Raw genomic sequence first — 22,201 nt, forward strand, 5'->3', positions numbered from 1 at the left:
CTGCTTCACCTCGATTGTAAATTATCCTCAGCACGCGTCATCGCCCAACACTATTGATCGGTCAACACACCAATCTTGTCGTGGGAAGACATTAAACGAATAGGCGCTGATGGGAAATGTTGGAACTGTGAAGTACTATTTTCATAAAATTGTTTCGTCTTGAGCTTTCAAAAACTTGTGCATATGAAAAGGGTGTGAAGAGAGCGATAGAAAATATAATACAAGAGAGCGCGATACGGATTTCAAATAAGTTGTTCACAATGGAATGAAAACCAAAGTATTAAAAAACCTAGCTATGCCAACAAGATTTGTTTTTACAACGGCGCGTGCTCGGCGGCCGAAAGAGTGGCATTTACAGAATAAACCAGCAGCAGCATGCAGCCACCACCCGTGTATAGAGCTCGGCACTCAACGCACTTAACATTTTCCTGCGTTGAAGATGTTTGAATAGGGTTTTGTTTGCACCCCACTTTGCTCTTTCGACGATCGCTCTTTCAATCTCTTTTCCGATCTTCAAATCTTATAGTCATCACCAATTCTGAATTAGCTACATCACTTTCCCGTGTAGTATGGACTAATATATTTGATTATAGTACATTGAGTTATTTAAACAAAACTTGGCCATTTGGAGGAATCTGAAAGTGTGATATATATCAACCCCTTACGTGTCTTTATAGCTGATAAAGAAATTCGTTATCTTTTTAATTTTTCTTCAATAAAAATCGAGTAAAGTCTAAAGTAGACGTACACAAATAATCATAGCCGTATAACTGCGGGATATAATTTTCCTTATTATTATACCTCAGGCCAACATTGCAAAACAGACTGGGAAAATAAAATAGACTAGTCGTGAATAGAGCTCAATTAGTGGACGTTGACGAATGATGTCTTCTGGCAAAACCTGAAATGAAAAAAAAATGAAAATGAAAATATTCGGATATATTGTATAAGAAAAATGATCGGCTACTGTTGTAAGACACCCCTCTATCATTTTTTTTTTTTTTTAGCTGCTGCCGTTGCTACTGTGGGTCGCTTTGGGAACGTAGCAAGTGTCGGCCATTTTCCACTCGGATACACGCAGTACACGCTCTCTCCCGCCCCTCTTGGCTCTCTCTCCCCCCTTCCACCCTCCTCCCATCATCCGCCATTCTTCGGCGCTACTGACTGATAACGCGCAGTCACAGCTATAGAGTTTTGGGGGCAGCATAGCGTTGAACTGACGGACATACAGCCTCCGCAGGGAAAAAAAGATATATTCATGCGCAGCACGTTAAATCATTCAAATGTAATCGGTTGCATTTCACCTGCACAGCTGATTAACCCTGACAGTTGCTGACAGTTGCGACACAGAAAACATTGCGTAATGACATGTCAAAGGCGGACCTCTACATAACACCCCCTATTTCCTAGGCCGGTCTCCGACAATGTACAGCACACGAACGAGGGTGTAGACGGTGATGTTGGGAACGTCCCAGCATGCGCTCCGAGGAACGATGGCCCTTTCTCTACGTCGATATCATCCCATTTTCTTTCCGCTATTCAATCAAAAAGCTTTGCTGTCATCGCTGTATCCTTATACGACTGCAGACATTGTGTCACTCAACCAAGATTTTCATTTATCATCGCGGACGCAGAATTCAGTCGCAGCATCTGCCAGTTTCTCTGGGACAACGAACGAGTTTATTGTCTCTTTCATGCCGCTTCAATACAAGTGTAACGCCATTCATTATTCATCCATGGCATATTTCTTTTCCAGTAGTCAAATTAGGTTAGATTTGGTGTCAGATCTCATTGACGCCTTTATTTTCATCTCATTTATTCACTGCATACGTAGAAAAAAAAAAAATAATTTTGTACAGCTTCTACTTCGCCAGTAATTAAAAAATGTCTAAAATTTTCTCAATTCCAATTTTTCTTTGCTTTTTTTTTTAAGAACAATCGTGTGGATAAGCTGTAGGCCAGTAGTTTGTGGAAGAAAACGAAGCACTTGAATTATAATGGACGGAAGGTCGAACCCTCTGGATGGTTTTCGTTATTTACTCGGTTATTTAGACCCTTAAATAAGCCTATAGATGCATTATATCAACTTTTACATACCGTAGCCATAATTTAGAGAACAATTTAGATGCTGTCATCATAAAAATTGGAAGAGCTCGCCGCCTTATTGAAATATTGAAAATCGAAAATTCTTGGCGCTCAATCGCTCATAACTGTCGGATTTCATCCCATCCCGGATTGCAGATGTCTATTACTTCGCATTTTCATACGCGCTCGGTTAATACATTTACGGGATTTCTTAAATTTAATATCCAGATTTTTAGACCTAATCATATCTTATTCATTACAGGGGGTTAAATAGTCACTTCAGTTTACTAATTAGAATGAATATAAGAAAAATTCGTTTTGCAATCGGTGCAATCTTCCAATCTAATATATTATGTAGGCCTAGCTATGGATATTATGTTTACGCTTATACTAATTATACTGAATTGGTGGTGCAACATTAAAAATAGAGACTAGACAAATTGTTGTCGATTTGTTGAGCTTTAGACTAGATTTTCTCTTGCTTGGTGTTAAACAATAATCGAAGAAATATCATTTAAAAAGTCCCATGCCGCAGGGCACGTCTACAAAAATGATGTTGATAAATACCACAATTTTAGACCTATTTTCAAAAATCACGCAATTCTGTTAGATGATTTGTTTTAGTTTTCCCTTGCTCAAGTTCTCCCACGTTTTTCATTTGCAAATTCGGGAGCAGCGTCCTACTAAATCTTTGGGAGGATAAAGAAATGACTGAACTTCCTTTACTAGAACTTCACATTGGCTGCTGGGTTCGTTTGGATTTTTCCTCAAAAGAACGTCGACGAAATGAGGGTTGTTTGAATATTGCTCGTTTTGACTCGCTATAAAAAAAACCCTTAAAAATGCATTCATATCGTGTGTGTAAGGCTAAAAATATTTCATAAATGTACACACATATATAGCAAGCTTACGCTAGAGAGTAATACTTTCGATATGCCAAAATCAAAAGAATTAATACGTGGGGATTTCCGGGGATGTCGTAGAAGGTTATAACAAACTGTTCAACATCTAAATGAAAACCGGATTCTCTAGCTGGTTTAAAAAAAAAGGAATTTATTTCATTTAAAACAACTCAAATTGGCCATCTACCCGTGACTCTGATGGAACGCCAGTACAGCTAACAAATCCGCCAAACAGCATATTAGCAATTTGGATGCGCATCTTTCGCTTCATCAAACTGCCCATAAATATAAAACCGAAAAGCTGAAACTATGAGCCCGTGCGAGAAGTTCGCTATAAATATTTTGTCTTCGATATTTAACTGCAGCGCTACCCTGCGACACACTTCCTTGAGCTGTATAACTATTGATTTTCGCCCAGCTTTATAGTTAACTGCTAAAGGTATATGCGGCGGAGCATCTTGAAACTTTCAGTTGTTTTTTTTTTTATCCAAGACGGCTGGTGCTTTGCTCGAATCGAGAAGTATGACACGCCTCAACGCGGCTATATAATACGTAACAGCGTTCAGTAAATAATAACTGAAGAATAAAGAGACGGAGGAAGAACTATACACTTATAGAGAAAAGCAGTCGAGTGTATGTGCTGCTGAGGGCAGTGGGACGAAAGAGAAGCCCATCCGACAGACACACACATATATGTATAGGGCCTATAGTAGCAGTATATATATATATGTGTGCGATGTGTGTGTATGTGAAAGACGATGAGGGGAGGCAGGAAAAGATCGTCGGCGAATGTCTGGTTCTAAATCCCACTAGATCCCGCTTTCCGTTCTCTGTCGCGTGCTGCTAAGGCCATGAATAACAGAGAGAAAGAGAGAGAGGGACCAGCAGGAGCAAGGCGTTGTAACTCTGATGATATATATATCTAAAAGAATATAGCGCGCAGCAGCAGAAAGAAGAAGAAGAAGAAGAAGAAGCAGTCAAATCCACAGGGCTATAAGAAAAGCTCTAGGGGATTACAGAATGAAAACCGTCTACACAGTCTCCGCCCACTCAATGGCCTCTGCTCCGGCAGCGATTGGTCGACCGGTCGAGTGAGCGGGAGCGTCGGGGAGGCGACCAGAGTCGAACAGTTCACACGGATGGCGACGGGGGGTTGCATCAGTCCCATACCAGAGGCTGTGAGCAATGGGCGGAGCCGAAAGTCGGGAGTGGCTTAGATCCTTTGCGCTTATTTCTACGCCGGAGTCGATATGGGCCATGGCTCTGCCCACCAGCACCACCACCACCCCCAAAACTTCGTCTATTCCCGGCAACTGGGGTGTGTGTGTGTGTGTGTGCAGTAAATGTCTGCGAGTGTATGCATATGCGGCGGGTGGGGGTATAGCCAGCCAGCCCAGCCGGAGAAGGTGGGCATGATATATTAGCTGCGTCTCGCTTCTAAATCGCAGCCAGAGCCCAGTCAGATTAGAGAGTGAGCTCGCCTCTAATCCGTCGCATTCGAAGCACAGCTTCGCCTCATCACTGGTGTGTGTGTGTGCATGTGCTTGGTTTGGCTTGCCCCGCGTGTGTGTGTGTATATGCGTGTGTGTATGTGTGTGTGTCTCTTTCTATAGGCCGCTATACAGACTCTCTCTCTCTCTGGCTCACGCTCACGCAGGTCTTACGGCCCTTCATTTTTGCAGTGGGACCCTGTGGCTAGAAATTGACACACTCTCGCCAAATATCCAAGCTGATTTTTTGGGTCTTGATTCCGACTTCCGGTCCGAATTTGACATTATTCGATTTTTCTTGGAGGTTTACGTCAACGTTGAGTTGAAAAGGTATCGTGTGGCGCCGGAGCAAGGGCGGTCGATCTCTGCTGCTTGTTCTTCTTCTTCTTCTTCTTTGAGTTGTGCGAGTCATTTCGACGACGACGCAACAAGCTCCTCCCTCTCCGCCAGCCGTTTCATCCGGCAGAGGCCCACAAACTCCCATCGCCGGTCGACTCTCTCTCTCCTCGCGTCTTGCCCGCGCCGTTTGCCTGTACAAGAGTAGCTACTGTTGACTGCTGCTCCAGTTCTATACTTGCTACACTCTTTGGATGCTGCCTGACCGTCAAGGCGCAATCCCGCTTAATTCCGGCCGTGAGGGGGGCTTTGTGGGTGAGTTGAACCCGAGATTCCGACCCAAAGATCCACCGAAAAGCTTTTCGAGGGTCTTATTTCTAAAGTCCTTCTTGATCGGCATTGAATTGCTGCTGCGTGCTTCTACATCACTACTCTTGAATCCCGACCGACCACACACACAGCACAGCACACCGAACTAAAGGAGGAAAGAGAGAGAACAATAAAGTCGACGAGAAACAAAAAAAACAAAACAATCTTTCACACCAATCCCCCACCCCCTACACAACAAGAAGAAGAAGAGTTTTAGATCCTTGTGGCGGCTCTAAGTGCAACTGTTTCCTTCTTCTTCTTCTTCTTTTTTGTTTTTCCTTTTTGTTTTGTTGGAAAAGCGACTGCGTCGTGATGGAACTGGCAAATAATTCTTCAAACGGCGGCGGAGGTGGCGGCAACTTGACGTCCGACCCGTCGTTGTGCCTCCAAGATTTGGTGGCCGGAGTCGGAGGTGGCGGATCGGTGGATCATCACCGGTCCATCCCGGTCTCGTACGCTCAACACGCGCCGGCCCATCACCACCACCACCAGCTGAGCCATCACCATCACCTGCAGAGCATCCAGCACCACCATCACCAGCTCCATCATCACCACCTGACGGGTGCGGGCGTTCACCAGGGCGCCGAGTCGTCGCTGGATCTCAACCAGCACCATGTCCTGAATCCTCCGCACCATCACTCGGCCGCCGCCCGTCATCTGTCGGCCGCTATGAACGGCGGCGAAGTCCCGTCCTTCATGACGTCCACCTCGTCGTCGCCGTTCCTCTCGGCCGGATCCGGACACCACCACCATCATCATCCCCAGCATCTGATGGTGACCGCAGCGGCCGCAGCGGCCGCCGCCAATCACTCCCGGAGGCCCATTCAAAGCGGATCGCTAGGAGGTCCCGCGCCTACCGCAGCCTCCGGATCGTCAATCGACAAAATCAAACGTGGTATGTGTTCTCATCCAATAACCGAAATTTGACTCTCGTTTTTAAGTAAAAATCGTTTCGTAATGATTGGCAAATTTAATTGAATTATTTTACATTAATTTTTGGAAGACCATGTTTGTTAGCGAAATATTTTTTAAAAATTGATTAAATCTCTACTTGTATTAATTTGACCAAGAAAATCGAATAGCTTAATCAACAATCGAAAAAATTTATGGCCGGATACGTATATTCATTTCTAACTGAAAAATATGTTAGCTACCAAAAATTGCTGATAGAGAAATATCAATTTGTCACTCCGCGATACTAATGAACTAATGTGTGGGTCTTATAGCCATCAGGCCGGTATGTATAGGGCCTATCGATTTCAATTTAGTGCTCTGATGAAAGGTATAGAGCAAAAATCCTACATCATTAGGCGCGCAGGTCAAACTGAAAGGATCATGAATATGGCCGTCGGCAAGCTCGCCAGGTTTGAAGCTAAAGTCTAGGCCACAGTTGATTGGAGACAAGCTGAGCGAGTATATAGTCAAGATTTCAATATATTGGGAAGGCCTGACCCGACGGTGACTTGTTGTAAAACTCTGCGGTATTGAGATAAATGAATTTTATTTCAAAAAAAAAAAGGCATCGTACACCAGTTAAGAACTTGAACTTTAAATGAAAGAGAACAAGTCAGTTCAGCTAGGCTAGATTTCAAGGGTTTATTCTTTCCCCCCCAAATGGTATCCTAATTTTGGACTGCAATAAAAACCACAAAGTTCTAGAATGGACTGGGCCGTTAAGAACTTCCTTAATCTAATGTTTTCGAAACAGTTATTGCTGGTGACAACGGAAGCCACATTCATCATCCATACAGCACAACTGCGTTGTTAAATTTATTTCTCTTTTAGAACCTTGGAAATAAATTTTTGCTAAACGTTTCGTTGATTGAAAAACCAGCAGCCGTTTGCCAAAGTCCCTTTTTTTTCCGGCGTGAAATCTCATAGAGAAAAAGACAAGCAATGTAATGGCGAGTCAATATAGTATAGCTTGAAGTGGGTATAGCCCAGTGTGACATGTGTTCGCGCGTGTTCTTCCCAACGTTGAAGAGGATTACACTGAGCAGTTACAGACTTGTGTGTTATATAGTATAGCAGCAGAAGCAACGTAACTCTCCCCGGGTATTTCCCTTTCTTTTCTGTCCTGTCGCCGCTCGCGTCCAAGAGGCGGTCGCCGGTGTTCAGCTGTTCGCCCCCGGTTGACAATTTGACAAATGCGCCCAACAAAGGCCGGCATCTCTTATATTCCCAGCAGCAGCGGCGGCAGTAGCAGCAGCAGTCGTCAAGTCAAAGACGTAATAGGAACCGCTAATGGTTTTCTCACACCAGCCGGGAATGAGGGCCAGCACAACAGTTCAGTATAGTATAGAGACAAAAAGATCATGATACAACACCTCCCTCGTCCTTTTCTTTCGCCGGTTTTCAGGAGAAGGAAATAAATTGACGAAATACTTAAGCGATTCTCAGTAAGGTTCTTCCGTTACAGGGAATATTTGTTTTCCCCCTTCCTGGAATCAGAGAACCCGCATTGTCGATTAGCGATCGGAAATAAGAATTTTTTTAACGTGTACGTATCGACTTATTTCATTTTTGTCTGTCAGAGTATCGAGTGTCGCGTGTCTCGGCTAATTTATTTTTGCCAGGTATATTCTAGAATTAAATTGGTTCCTCTGTCGTCTCTTTGTCAAGCAAAAAAAGAAATATGGGGGGTTATAAGACGGGCTATATGCAGCCATAAAACTGTTGTTGAAGATGTATAGTAGCTGTAGTTGTTGTACTACCACTTAATGAGTTTTGAATGGTCCAACTCTGATATAAAAGTGAGAGGCTGCTATACTTTGGCAACTTTATTGGGTTTCGAACACGGCCAGTTGCTTGTGTGCGCACACGCCAACTATTCATTTTCTCATTTGCTGGAACTCACCTTTTCCGCCCGTGTAGACGTGCTTTTTTAGATGGTCAAATAAAAATTTGACCCTTCGTGCACTCAACCCGAGGAGATGTTTGTCAAACCGATTCGATAGCAGCTGGTCAGTGGTCAGCAAAGGGGGAGAATGACTAAATAGATTGGTGACAGTCTATAGACAACTTTTGGGATCTATTTCCTGCTATAGACTGTCAAAGAGTTGATCTTATACGTATATAGCAGCCTGGCAGTATATAGCAACAACCCCTTCGGGGTGTTCTTCTTTAGCCTATTGGACTATACAATGTCGAGTATCTTGATTGCTAGTTGACACGCGTTTCCCCCCTTTATTCTTTCATCGTCGATGTAACATTGATGGATTGTGTTTGCTTTCGACAGAGGTGGATAAGAGCGGCGGATCAGCGGGACTGCAGCACCAGCACCACCACCATCATCAACAGCAGCAGTCGCAACAGCAGCAGCAGCCCTCACATTTGGTGGCCGATTCCAACGAGCAGACGGCGGTGGCCTCGGGAGCCGAGGAGACGGACAAGGATGGGCGCAAGACGAGCAAACGCCAAAGACGCCAGAGGACTCACTTCACCTCGCAGCAACTGCAAGAGCTGGAGGCCACTTTTACTCGCAATCGCTATCCGGACATGAGCACCCGCGAAGAGATTGCCATGTGGACAAACCTGACCGAACCCAGAGTTAGGGTAAGAAAATCAAATATTCTCAAAAAAAAAATACGTTACATAACAATAATGCCCAAGCGTATTTTACTCTTTAAAGAAAATACGGTAGTACTCAGACATTTAAGAATTGAGTTTCAATTTAAATTTTTCGTTTTGATCGCGTATAAAGAAAAAATATGAATTGAATGTTTCTGATGAGCTTATATATGCGCATCTGTACTGTAGCCTATAGTTGACCCCCGTCCGGAAAAGAGGTGACAAACTGGCGATTGACAGCTTCATTCTCTGTCCCCCCCGAATGTTGTCAAAAGTAAAGGGCGGTTCGTTTCCTTTGAGCTCTACAGCCTAAAGATAACAAAAGAGAGAAAGTAAAAAAAGGGAAGAAAACAAGAGGCGAGAGAAAAATAAGGAGATTTAGGTTACACCGAACATCGGAAACATGTTGGGCTACCGAACTCTATCCCCTGCTGCCCTCCTTCGTCACTCCTATATAGTAGTAGAAGAGAGTCAACTAGATACACAAAGCGACTTTTCTTATTGACCAAGTTGTGTGTGTGTGTGTTTGGGGGGCTCAGACTGTCTGTTCGGCTAACTGTTGGATTAACTGTAGCATTCTTCATTCGTTATGAACGTCGAGTGGGTAATGACTGATGACGCGCTTATCGACTGATTTTTAAAAACTATTTAGAACGCCAACATAACAACATAATAGGCGGCGACTGTGTATAGATTTTGGTCGGATTTTATACAAGTCGAATGTGATGTCACCGGGTCCGCGAGGTTGGGAAAAAAGTCTACAAGTTCAATAGACTTTTGGCGATTACCAATGTAAATGAAAAACTATAAATATGAGTTTGAATGGGACAGTGCTGCTGCTGTGTAATAAAAACGTAATGCTGCGCAAATTGCGGTCTCTGCTCTCTCGTCTCTCTCTCCTCTCGGGGCTGTTGAACACACAGCAGCAACACCGTAAATATAGGCTCGTATTTTCATACATGCAGAGGTCCCCAGAGTGTCGTCAGAGAGGAACCAGTAAGAGCTCTGCCACTTTGACGCTGCCTTTTGTTCGCTGTGTCTATACCGCCAGCTAGACTGTACACACACATAAGAAAAGAAGAATATACGCAGAGGGTGTGGGGGGGGGGATATAATGCTCCTGACTATATTGTGTCGGTTGCAATCACAGCACGTAGATATATATTCGAATCCTCCCTTCCTCGGAACACCCTATTCGAATCTCTCCCCCCTCCCAGCCCAAGTATGTTAGACTTCTATTATATATATATATATAAATAAATACAGATTTACAGATGGTTAGTGACTTGGAAAAACAAGATCACAAGTCATTGATGTGGGTGGTTGGGTTGGTTAGTCGAAACAGACTGTTATGGTGATGAGATTGTGCGGCGTGAAACTAGATCAATCTGCTCTTATATTCGGCCCCCCCCCCCCCCCACCCCAACCTATTTTCCATCTCGTTTGATTTGTTGTGATTAGTTTAACGAGACGGAAAGATGCTCGGGGAATTCTTGTTGGCACTCTGACATGTAGACCAGAATTTGTACAACTTCCACGGCGCATCTGCGAATAAATAATTTCAGGTTTTCTTATTCCGTCTATTTACAAATGAGCGATTATAAAGCTCATGTGGGTTCTTGTAGGAGTTGTTAAGCTTTAAAAATAAACTAAATCTCTTGAAGACTAAGATCGTGTAATAAAGAAAGCGGGACGTCACATATTTTCTCCAATATGCAATTGTTTTAATACCATATTAAGCTACAAGATTCCCTTCCATTGTTGGACATAGTCAGAGCTAATAGAGCTGTAGATTACGTTGACTTTTGTTCCAACTAATCACGATGAGGTAATATTTAGCTTATTATTAGATGCGTGTCAACATTAGGGGTTATAAGGCTTAGCAGAGGCGTGCAGTATTTTTATTTAGAACAGCGTTTTACTTTTGTGCTGGGCAACTTCTGGTGGTGGCCCACTTAGAGCGGATGCCAACGCACAGCAGTTATTTTGTCAACCCACGCATGTAGTCCATGTCCACTTAACTTGGTGGCAAGAGCCTAAAACTCTCGTCTATCTGTCAAAACACAGTTGTAACTGATAAGACCGGAGCCCAGCCTAGTACAACTCTAAACATTTCTGCTCCCCATTTCATTTATTCAAATTATTAGATAATTAAAAAAAAAAATGAATGATCTCTTCAATTGACAATAACTCGCAGGTATAATCACGTTCGATAAAAATGACTCTCCGTTATGATAAAATATGGCATAGGCCTATAACTGGGCTATGGCCTACATGGTTTTTGCCTACATCCTATATACATCCTATTATATATCTTACATACAAAGTGATACAGCACACAACTCGTTGTTTGAAGTTCTGCCCCCCCCCCTCTCTCTCTCCTGTTGAAATAGATTAGCCTTGCACCTATTCAACTGTGGTGGCGACTGAGATGGTGCAATTGTGCAATTGACGCCATCATTCATAAATCATATAGTAATAGAAAACAAAGGTGATGAAATGATAAAGTTCCGCCTATAAAGCCCCGACGAACGACCAGTCAACACGGAGTTATTTTCTTTTTGGGTTTGTAATCGGCCAAGTGATACAAAGTGCGCATTCGTCGTCCGATATTCTGTTATTTCTTTTTTGTCTTCCTGTCGTACAGTATGTATTGACACTCTATCCTTCCTACAGGGTAAATGTCGTCACTAACATGAGCTCCTGCCGTTGCTGTCCGTGTCGTGTTGTGTGTGTACGTGTATGTTTTAGAGCCGTGTTGACCATGGAATCATTGATAGTGGGCCCTTATTCTAATCTTATCTGTTTGCTGACAAAACGCGCACGCCGGGCCTCTCCGGCCGCTTGTTGGTGCCAACTCGCACACAAAAAAGTGACGCTGCTGTGCGCGCTCAAGTTCCCAGCACATGATTTATATACCGCGCCGGCCGTCGGCGCCTCATCAAAGAGCATTCCCCAACACTCGCTGACAGACTCAAGAGAAAACAAGACGGACAAGTAAATCCTCTTGTTATTTACTGATTGCGATCGTCAAATCAGCCCAACAGAAAGGACTGCTCACGCTTTTCTTTACATCTCTATCAAGATTATCAAGAACGTTATATACACTTTGACTTACATTACATGTGTATAGCACAATCATCGCCGTGTGGCGATCAACACAATTGACCCGGCTCTCTATTTTTAAACTGCGCTGACGTCAAACGTCAGCAGCAAATGAAATGTAGCGCTGCTCTTTATCGTAGGCCTCAAGAATTTTTGCCGAAAATATCAATCAAATTTGAATACTATCATTCTAAACGTCCTGTTGTGTATCATTTCTTACAGGTTTGGTTCAAAAATCGCCGAGCTAAATGGAGGAAACGGGAGCGCAACGCCATGAACGCGGCCGCAGCCGCCGCTGCCGACTTCAAGTCGTCGTTCACTCCGCAATTCAACGGCCTGATGCAGCCGTTCGGATCGGCCGCAGCGGACGAAGCGGCTCTCTACGCCGCCGGCTACGCTCCGCCGACCTACAACAGCTGGGCCGGCAAAGTGCCGAGTCCCTTGGCCGGCACGGCCAAAAATTTCCCGTGGGGGCTCAACTCGGTGAACATGTCGCCGCTGAGCGCGGCCGGATTCAATCCGGTGGCTCCCGTCAGTCAAATGGTCAACAGCAGCGCCATCGGAATGTCGACGATGGCCACCATGTCCAACTCTTTGGGAATGGCTAGTCAGGCAGCTGGACCTTGCATGCAGCACTACAGCAGCCCGTCCAACCACTACGCATCCTACCGGGACCAGTGCGGACCTCCGCCGCCGCCTCCCCCGTCGGTGACTCCGTCGACCGCCGCCCCGACGTCGGCCAGCTCGGCGGCCTTGCGCTTCAACAGCAACAAGTCCAACAACAGCAACAGCGTTGCCAAAACGAGCAGCAACAGCAGCTCGAGCAGCAGCACGAGCAGCAGCGGGAGCGGGAGCAGCAACGGCTCTTCCGGCCTGCTCTCCGGCTACGGCCAGCCGGGCAGTCCACGTTCGAATGCCGCCATGACGGCCTGCCAATACGCAGGCGCTGACCGCTCACCTGTCTAAATCCAAATTCTTATTCAACATAATCCAGTCGGTAAAATTCGCGATTGTTTGTGGAGGGGGAAAAAAAATGAATAAGGATTTTTGAATTTTCTAAATTTGACTCGGTCATTTTTAATGGATTAAACCTATATACTTCTTTCTTTATTAGTCATATAATAGAGAATCGAAGTTTCTGTAACGGTCATATCCAATCAACTATAAAGGCTGTACATACACGTAGCTCTCCTCGTCTACACCCTCTCTCCCCCCCCTCCCTCCTCCTGGCACCTGCGTTTGATATTGTTTTCTGTATGTAGAAAAAATCTGCCATGCAAATGCGTTGTGAATTTTCTGAATGAAGCGTATTTCATCGTGCAACTAAAAAAAAAACAATTCCCGTGCAATTGAGTGTCTATACATTTACAATACGTTTTTTTTAGAAGCATAACCATTATGGCTGTATTTTGACTGACTTGTCTTGTCAATCGTTTCGTTTTGTAATAGTTTTCCCTTCGACCTGATTTCATTTTTTCTCCTTATAAAACGAAAATCAGAAAAAAGCAAACAAAAACAAATAATAATAATAATAATAATAATAATAACAACTATCGCATGTCTAATCATATCGACCTCTTCGATCGTTTTATGATATATGCAGTCCTACAATGCTGCGCAAATGCAAGAAAAGAAAAAACAAAAAAATAACACAAAAAAATATAACTGTCCATTATTTCATCGTATTTGAATGACGAAAAATAATAAAATCCATTCGGAAACCAATCTATACAAAGGCACACGTCGGCACTGTTTTGTCTGATTTCATTAGCATATCGCACACGTAGTATATATATTAGTTATAGATGATCAATGGCGAAAACTGTGTGAAGTATGCTCCGCGTCCATCGAATATTATATATACACAGCCAAAAGTTCCAGTCGAAGCAATAAATATAGTCCTAAATTGAAAACGTCAAAGAAACCAGCGCAGCCGAAGCCTTTATTCCGCTGCGCTGTATACAGGCTGACAGGAGCTGAGCGAAAGAAGATCTGACGGCAGCCCGCCCTGGACGTCACCCGACGTCTACATTTTCCTGATTTAATGAAACTTTGATTCCCGTATGATTTTTCTCTCTCGACTCTCTGCGGGATAGATCTGGCAAACGCTGCTGCCGTACACACAAGGCCAAAGCGCGTGCAGCTTTCTATATTAGATGTTTGCAGTGATGAAGTGCGCCGGGAATCAAAGGTGACAGCTTTTATATTGACATAATCCCGCGCCCCGCAGCAGCACACCACCACCCTACCCCAGCCCCCTTTGCTCCGGGCTATATGCTGCACACATACGTAGGCCATCTCGCCACAGAGAAGAAAGAGAGAGCGAGCTCGAATGTGTTTTCTCCCTCGTGTGATCAAAAGGGATCAGACATACATCCGCACGCGCCCCCCTTTATATAATGTATGCTGATTTGAGGCTGTGTAACCTTCTCCCCTATATATTTATATTCTGCCGTATACTTTTTCCACCGAGTATTATTTTTATTTATTTATTTGATTTTTTTTTTCGGGTTATACAGACACAATATTATTCTTTTGCCACCCTCTCATCTCCGATGCGGCTAGTGCTCCATTCCCACCCTCGATGACCGTGGTTCGACACACGCCCTCGAGCCCCATACCAGTCGTAATATGAGGAAAATCACAATTCACAATTGACTCAATGGCGGCGGCCAAAACAGCATCCCCCTTCACCGTGTGTTGACTGTTCCACTTTATTAAGCTGCTGATTCGGCTTATAATGGACTGGTAACGGGACTCACTAGTGAAAGCAACGCTTATGTTTTAACTCTAAGTTCAATCAGATTATCTACGCAGGTTGGCAGATAATCAGATTTTGATCATTGCCTAATTAAAACGTGTTAGTGTCTTGTTGAAAAATTCAAGATTGACTATATAGAAGAGATGAAATCTAAAGAATTAGTTATGGGCTTATGGCTCTGAATTCCACACGCAATCAATTTTCAGCGTCGGATGATAACATCGCGTCGAAGCAATCTAAGTATCTTATTAACCATCCAATCCAGCTAGTAGTATTTGAAATTTTGCACAGCTTTTATAAAATTTTAATACCGTGAGTGACTCGAGCGAGTATTTAAATAAGTACAGATTGAACTTCAATTTTATATTTTAACCCAACTGATCTGTTGAATTTTTTTCCGTTATAATCTTTATATAGAAAAGTGACTGTATATCCCTTCTTGTATTCCAGAAGCATCCAATAGGCATGAGAAAATAGAGCCTAAAAATTATATTTACCACGCACGTAATACATAGTTTCCGCATATTAATATTGTACGCTGAAGAAAGGATCAAACTGAATAAAGACTTGGTTTAAGTCACAAGCTCACGTGGAAGCCGCGTTTTAACAAAACCTTCTGCTGCCCTTACCACTTTTGAAACACTATTAAGATTTTCGAAACAAATAACTATTTTCTGGATTTTGCATAGATGAGATAACGCAATTGATTTATACAATTTCCTTCCAAAACTAAAATTTGATTATTTGAAACATAAAGCTTGTAATATGCAGGTATCACTTTTGTAGTGAATTAGTGATTCAGTTATATTACTTCTAGGAAAAACAGCACAATGTAATAACTACTTTATAAGTTATAATACAATAAAAAAAAAAGCTTTTAATTTGAAGTGTATTTCTGAGAGTTTTTTTCTGAATGATGCATCGAGCATAAAACGTCTTATTGGGAATGACTTTGGAGACAAACGTTTAATAAAGGTAGGTATCTTCCACGACTAGAAGATACTTGTCAGTATATGGCTTAGCCCGTTTTCCCGCACGCATCGACTACTTGTAGTTCACATAGTTTATCGATAACTTCACTTTCATCTTTTGATTCAGAATGTTTTTTCTCATTTTCCTCTTCATCGTCTTTGTCACTTTCTTCATTAGCTTCGTCACTTTCATCACTCGTCCCTTCCTCATCCGGCAAGTTTCGATTCTGCTCTAAAATTCTTTGAGCTTCTTCAAATGCATCCTTGAATAATTTTGCATCTAGGGATTTTTAATAAAATCAAAATTAAAATTTTTATTTGAAATGAAACAGTTTGAACTCTTACAGAATACTTACTTTCTGCATTTGCAAACCGAACAGCAAGAAGCTCAGGTTTGGGAGTCTCATCTGCAAAATCAGCAGGAACACTCCAGATCCATGCCCGATCACTGTCACAATTGGGTTTTAATTCCATCACAGGAGAAACTAGGAATAGGATAACATTTTGGAATTAAGTATGAAAATGTAAATTGTGGTTAAACATCATAAGTCATTACTGTAATGATTAGCACAAATTTTCCATGTTCTATCTCTCCTCATTAAAACTCTTGCAGTATTCTGTTTCAGATGACACAAAATCTTGATTTCCCCTGTGCCTCGTTCTTTCCACTGATGAGGAACTTCTGAGGTATCATACCTGTATAGCTTGGCACGTCTGGAAATAAATTAACTTAGGTTACATGCAAAATATAAATTCAACAAATAAACCATCATACAGTTTCACTAGATCCTCTTCATCTTCTTCCATGGAATATATGTGCACTTCTGGAAGATGAATAATTGGTTCAAAATATGGATCATGTTCCTCATGCTCTTCATTTTCAACATCATCTTTGTGGTCTTTATTGTTTTGGATTTCTACCTGAGTAAAAAAGACAAATCTAAACATATTGTGCAGTCATACATTGTTAATTCATTATTATTTACTTACAGATGTATCAGTCATTTTCATGTAAAATAAAGAGGGGAATGCAGTGAATTCAAAAATCCTCTTTACAATTCTATTTTAAGCAATGATCGAGGTGTCGATAGCGACGTTAGAGTTTCGAAGAAATACTGAACTTAAACCAGTTTTTTCTGTTGAGCCCCTTCAGTTTTTATTCTCTTTCTTTTCTTTTAAAGGCGCTAGGGCGAATGTCAAGTAGATCTGCAGTTGTACCAATTGTATATTTGAAAAAAAAAATCATCTTCTCTCCAGAGTCACCAGAGACCAGAGTCACCAGAGACCAGAGTCCAGATGCAGTTACAGTAGTGGTTATAGCATAGGCCATGGTTATAGTATTTTTAAATTTTAAGTCAGGCGAAAAGGGTTAAAATTTTATATTTTTTACATGTTAATATGAAGTTTGTTTTTATGAAATAAAAATATTACCCAATCATAACATCCAGTGCAATTTTTTTTTTTTTTTTATGATGTAAATAAATCATCTCCAACCCCCAATCCCTAACCCTAAAACAGAACAAAACCGACAAAACAAAAAAAATATAAAAATATCGACAGTGGAACACCATGGTAAAATCTTGTATTGACTCACTGCATTTTCTGAGACGATGGAAAAGACGGTACGGTACTACCAAGAAGATTCAAACTTTGTATCTACCAGTTTTAGAACCTTGATAGGAGGTAGAACTGGCCAATCGAAGCATTTCTTCCTTTAGAATACGGACAATTTCTTTTCGTGCTTTTGAAACTGCCATTTCACTCGTGCTCTCGATGGCTAAATATAATTTTCTCTCTTCGTCAGCGATCTTCTTTCCCGGTGCGCAATATGTTCCTCGGACAAAAACGCCAGCTTCTGAAAATTCGCTTACCTGGGCCAAAGCCTCCTGAAAAAATAAAAGATGATATATAAAAAAAACGCTACAGTCATTAACCGTATTCGTAAGCTAACCCTAGATGTGATTTTCCAGCGAACAGGTTGTGGGAAGTCGTTAATTTCTAACTCTTCCTCGAACTTCTGAATGACGTCTGAGCTAGATGGAGTATTTTCTCCGCCTTCTTCTACTGATCCTTCCATAGGTTCTTCACTTTCAACAGGTGCATAATTGAGTCGTGTATTGAGTTTTGCTGCCAACTGCTCTGCAACATTTCTAGCCTGATTGAAAAAACAAGATTGAGTTTTGAAATCCGAATTCATATTGAAATATTTTGCATATTTACCGAAATTGCTCCTATGGATGTTTCGGGAATGGCTGGAACGTGACCAGTCGATTGCTTGGCAAGATTAATCCTTGAAGCTAACCGTTTGGCCAATTCCAGCTTGTCGGTAGCCGTTTTGCTTGGAATGCTCGCGGCAACAGAACCGCCACCCCCAGACACCAGTGTTGAAGCTTGAACTTCACGCACAATACGTTTTGCAGCCATTAAAGTTTCGATTTGTTCATCCAAATCATTTTCTATATCTTCTTCATCTGAATCTTGCAGACCTGAATAATAATAAAAAAATTAATATACTCAGCCGAAATGCACACCAAAACCAACTCTTAATATACCCAAAGCGGCTTTCTGGAATTTTTTCTTTTCTGACACAGCCATAGCTTCAGATTCATCAAATTTGAACCCTTTACCAGAAAATCCACCACCTCCTGAGCGGACAGTTTTCCCTTCCTAAGAAAGAAAGAAAGAAAAAAATTATTTGATTGAAAGGGTTTTTAATCTTATGCTAAATTTACCGCAGCAAGCTTGGATTTGTATTGGTCCCAAAGAGTTTGTAATTCAACTGGCACTGGCGTTTCAGATTGTTCCATTGCTTTAATAATATCCCCTGCAGCCCTTTGCTGATCTGGAGTAATAAAAGTGTAGGCAAATCCTTTATTGCCTGCTCTTCCGGTGCGTCCACATCTATGAATGTAGTCTTCATGGTGGTTGGGGCAATCGTAGTTGACGACCAAAATAAGGTGCTTCACATCTAAACCACGAGCGGCAACAGATGTGGCAATCTGATCAAACAAAAGTATAGAAAACGGCGAACATCAAGCAAAATCTTTTTAAAATTTTCTATTACCATCAATTTGATTTTTCCATTTTTGAAGTCAACTACAGCTGAATCACGATCGTACTGATCAATACCACCATGAAGGGAAATGCAATCGTATCCAGCTTTCATCAAATCTTTGAGCAGGTCATCAGCACTTTCTTGTTTCTCAACAAATACAAGAACACTTCCTTGTTCCTGATAAACCCCCAATAACTCTAAAAGCTACCAAAATAAATTAGTTTATAAACAAAAATTCATTGTTAATTTAAGAAAAAAGCTAACTTTCAAAAATTTTTGTTCGTCTTCCATAACAAGAACATGCTGTTCGACGTCAGCACAAACAACGCTACGACCTCCAACCGTGATTTCAACAGGTTTGTTTAGGATTCTACGAGCCAAGGCCTCCATTTGACGGGGAAATGTAGCACTAAACATAACAGTTTGTCGATCAGGGCGAGTGTTATCAATGATTCGCATTACCTATATAAAAGGAATAAATATTTCTAGTCACCCGACGAAGTATTACTATCTTGCTTACTTGTGGCTCAAAACCCATGTCGAACATGCGATCAGCTTCATCCAAAACTATGTAAGTCACACGCCGCAAATTGGTGACACGTCCTATTTCAAAGACTAAAATTAAGACACTTTTTTAATAGTTAATATATAGGTAAATTTTACCGTTGTTGGCAGCTAACATATCAATCATTCTTCCGGGTGTGCACACAATAATTTCAGCGCCACGTTTTAGTTCAGCTATTTGCTCTGATATTCCCGTTCCTCCGTAGACCGTCACCACACGCAAATTCAATGACTTGGTGAATCTTTTACATTCTTTGCCGATTTGTAAGCACAATTCTCGGGTAGGAGACATTATGATAGCTAAAACAGTGGAATATTTATGAAGGTAAAATAATAATAATAATAAAAAAAAAATAAAATAAATACATCGATGATATTAAACACTACGTACCGATTGGCCCATCAGTCTCTTCTAATGCAGGCTGGTCTAAAATATGCCTAAACATAGGCAGCAAAAATGCCAGTGTTTTGCCACTGCCAGTTTTGGCAATACCTATTATGTCCCTGCCTATATATTTTAATAATAGTATTTTTTAAAATTTATACAACAAAAAAGTGTTCGTTGTTGTGTACCAGACATGATTGCAGGGATTGTCTGCGTTTGAATGGGGGTTGGTTTTTCATATGCTAATTTTTTTAGAATTTCCATTTCCTTTTTACTAACACCACATTGTGCCCATGCTTTTATAGGTCTCGGACACCCTTTTCCTTTAACTTTAATGCCTTCAAGTTCCTATATGTTAAACAAATTTTTTTTAACGTCCTGGGGCACTAGCAATTGTATCAGTCATACACACCTGTCGGTATTCATCTACTTCTTCTTGGGTCATACGTGCTATGTCGGGTACTTCCACGTAAAAGTTCTTCCGGAAAGGAAAATAGTTGATTTTGTTGTGATCAATTTTAAATACTTTTTCTTTCTGTTTTATGTTGCTATTCGCCAGTCCGGACATTGCTGATGCCAAGTCTTCTGACTCTTCTTCTGAGGAATATTCCAAAGCATCCTGATTTTGTTCCACAAGCTCACCTTTCTTTTTAGCAGCTTTCTTTGCTACTCCGGTCATTACCATCACGCCAGATCCTTTTGATTTTTGAACGTCAAGTTTCTGAACCTTTCGAACTTCACTTTGAATGTCCTAAATTTTTTTAAATTAAATAGATGTTGATTTAAAAATACTAGTGTAAGCAGTAAGGTACGAATCCATGTCGATTCGGCAAAACCAAATCGGCACATGTAGATATTCTGAAGTACCTGCATAAAAGCATCTAAAGGGTCAACTTCTTCCTCTGCTTCTTGAACTTCTATTTCTTCGTTGATCGTTTCAATTGCTTCAACTTTAGCAGATTCAGTTTTCAATTTTCCATCTTCCTCTTCCTCTTCTTCATCATCTTCAAGTGACCATTTTTTCCCAGCTCTTTGATTGGCTGTTTAAAAGGATGGCAATATTATGAAGTATATAAGACAGTCAGTTTTTTTAAAAGTTATTTCTAGATTATTACCTAGATCAGATTTAACTTGAGCAATTTCCTGCATCTTTCGTTCTAAACGCCATTTTTCTATTCGTTCTCGGCGTTTCTGCATTTCCAAGTCCAAAGTTTTCTGCTCCTCTTCCTATATGCAAGAAAAGAGACAAACAAACAATGTACACCCTTTCAAAATATTAAAAAATAGAACAACTTACTTTGGCAATCATGGCTGCAACAGCTGCTTCTTCCTTTAGCTCTGATTCAGATTTCAAAACAGGTTTAATTTCTTCGACTAAAGTTGGTTTTCTATCAGGGGATTTTGAAATTCTTCGTTCTGAAGTTGTTGTTGGTCTTTTAGATTTATCATGATCTCTATCTTTTGATCTGCTTCTTCTCCTGGAAAATGTTACAAAAAGGTAGTTTTTACTTCTTAACATGGATCAGACTATCTTTTGTAAACATGAAAAATTAATTACTTGTCACGCTCCCTGTCCCGATCTCTATCTCTTTCACGTTCCCTGTCTCTTTGCCTGTGTTCCCCATCTCTATCTCGTTCTCGAAGTTTTTTAGAACGAGGACTACTGGATCTGCTTCGGCTTCTGGATCGTTTATTATGCCTAGCGTAGATGAGAAATGTAAATAAAATAATAATATTAAGCAATGAAAAACTGTAAACAAAAAATTTACATAATCTATATCGTTATCATAATCTGCATATTATTTTACTTAATAAATGAATTAATAAGTTAAATAAAAATAACAATTATACTTGTGTCCGTCACGAGCCATCGAAAAGACGTTTAATTTCAGAATACTTAATAAATTTTGCAATGAAATGAGTTAAATACAAAATGCACATGAGTGCGTCAATTTTGATACACAGATACAGGCAACATTGCCATGTTTAAAATGAATTTTACTTCAAACAAATTGAAATTGCCAACTGCTAGCTCAGGGCATAGATAAAGAAGACTGGTTTCGCATGTGCTATCCTTTTAGCCCTATCCCTACTGACCCCGAGTTTCTGTTTTGCTTGTCCTGCCCCTAGCGGATAAACTGCTGTACTGCACCGTGGCTACCAAGGGTGTTGCAGACGAGTATTGTTTGTTTTCCTTCTGTCTTGGGTCTTGGTAAAATTCTATGCAAGTCGTCCTAAATCTTAAGTAATTTTTGTCGTAATAGTGTTAGTGTTATTGAAAAGTTTTCGTAATTTTGTTCAATTGCTTTCTGTCAGTTTTTTTATTGTTTTATTATTAACTGAATGTTGCTATTAATAAAAAAGGCAAGAAAATTGTCGATTTTTTTATTTATGATTTCTTTCTCTCTTCATCAACCGCCGAGCCTTTTTCATTTGGATAAAATGGGATGTGATGGAATGGCCCATTCCTTTGTGTCCTTTATGTCCCATTCCGAATGGGACACAAAGGTTTAAACAGGAGAAGTCGTAATTTATTGTTCATTTGGACGATATAGAATGTTATAACGGACCACAAAGGACCACAAAGGTTTAAACAATAGAAGTAGGA

General features: G+C 41.2%; 3 protein-coding genes across 4 annotated transcripts; 1 reads left to right on the forward strand and 2 right to left on the reverse strand.

Annotated features, from left to right (window-relative positions):
- Nucleotides 1-4,423: 4,423 nt before the first annotated feature.
- Nucleotides 4,424-13,588, forward strand: LOC124326965 (pituitary homeobox 2-like). Its single transcript, XM_046785687.1, has 3 exons — nucleotides 4,424-6,077; nucleotides 8,421-8,737; nucleotides 12,080-13,588. The coding sequence occupies exons 1-3, from the start codon at nucleotides 5,495-5,497 to the stop codon at nucleotides 12,821-12,823; spliced, it is 1,644 nt and encodes a 547-aa protein (XP_046641643.1). The 5' UTR covers nucleotides 4,424-5,494; the 3' UTR covers nucleotides 12,824-13,588.
- A 1,901-nt stretch (nucleotides 13,589-15,489) lies between these two features.
- Nucleotides 15,490-16,742, reverse strand: LOC124321129 (ran-specific GTPase-activating protein-like). Its single transcript, XM_046784034.1, has 5 exons — nucleotides 16,580-16,742; nucleotides 16,365-16,510; nucleotides 16,146-16,303; nucleotides 15,946-16,074; nucleotides 15,490-15,869 (listed from the first exon to the last, which is right to left on the reverse strand). The coding sequence occupies exons 1-5, from the start codon at nucleotides 16,598-16,600 to the stop codon at nucleotides 15,637-15,639; spliced, it is 687 nt and encodes a 228-aa protein (XP_046639990.1). The 5' UTR covers nucleotides 16,601-16,742; the 3' UTR covers nucleotides 15,490-15,636.
- On the reverse strand, nucleotides 16,727-21,621 carry LOC124321128 (probable ATP-dependent RNA helicase DDX46). Of its 2 annotated transcripts, XR_006914153.1 has the most exons (19): nucleotides 21,445-21,621; nucleotides 21,152-21,292; nucleotides 20,891-21,071; nucleotides 20,709-20,820; nucleotides 20,461-20,633; nucleotides 20,006-20,344; nucleotides 19,782-19,941; nucleotides 19,600-19,716; nucleotides 19,308-19,508; nucleotides 19,165-19,247; nucleotides 18,909-19,106; nucleotides 18,654-18,848; nucleotides 18,322-18,588; nucleotides 18,142-18,256; nucleotides 17,810-18,075; nucleotides 17,541-17,744; nucleotides 17,184-17,475; nucleotides 17,021-17,098; nucleotides 16,727-16,795 (listed from the first exon to the last, which is right to left on the reverse strand). XR_006914153.1 is itself a non-coding variant. In XM_046784033.1 (17 exons), the coding sequence occupies exons 1-17, from the start codon at nucleotides 21,462-21,464 to the stop codon at nucleotides 17,233-17,235; spliced, it is 3,015 nt and encodes a 1,004-aa protein (XP_046639989.1). In that variant the 5' UTR covers nucleotides 21,465-21,621; the 3' UTR covers nucleotides 17,155-17,232. The 2 variants fall into 2 exon arrangements, 1 of the variants encoding a protein (XP_046639989.1); XM_046784033.1 differs by lacking the exons at nucleotides 16,727-16,795; nucleotides 17,021-17,098 and having other exon boundaries at nucleotides 17,155-17,475.
- Nucleotides 21,622-22,201: the final 580 nt, after the last annotated feature.

Source organism: Daphnia pulicaria, chromosome 1, assembly GCF_021234035.1.
Source record: "Daphnia pulicaria isolate SC F1-1A chromosome 1, SC_F0-13Bv2, whole genome shotgun sequence".
Taxonomy (NCBI): domain Eukaryota; kingdom Metazoa; phylum Arthropoda; class Branchiopoda; order Diplostraca; family Daphniidae; genus Daphnia; species Daphnia pulicaria.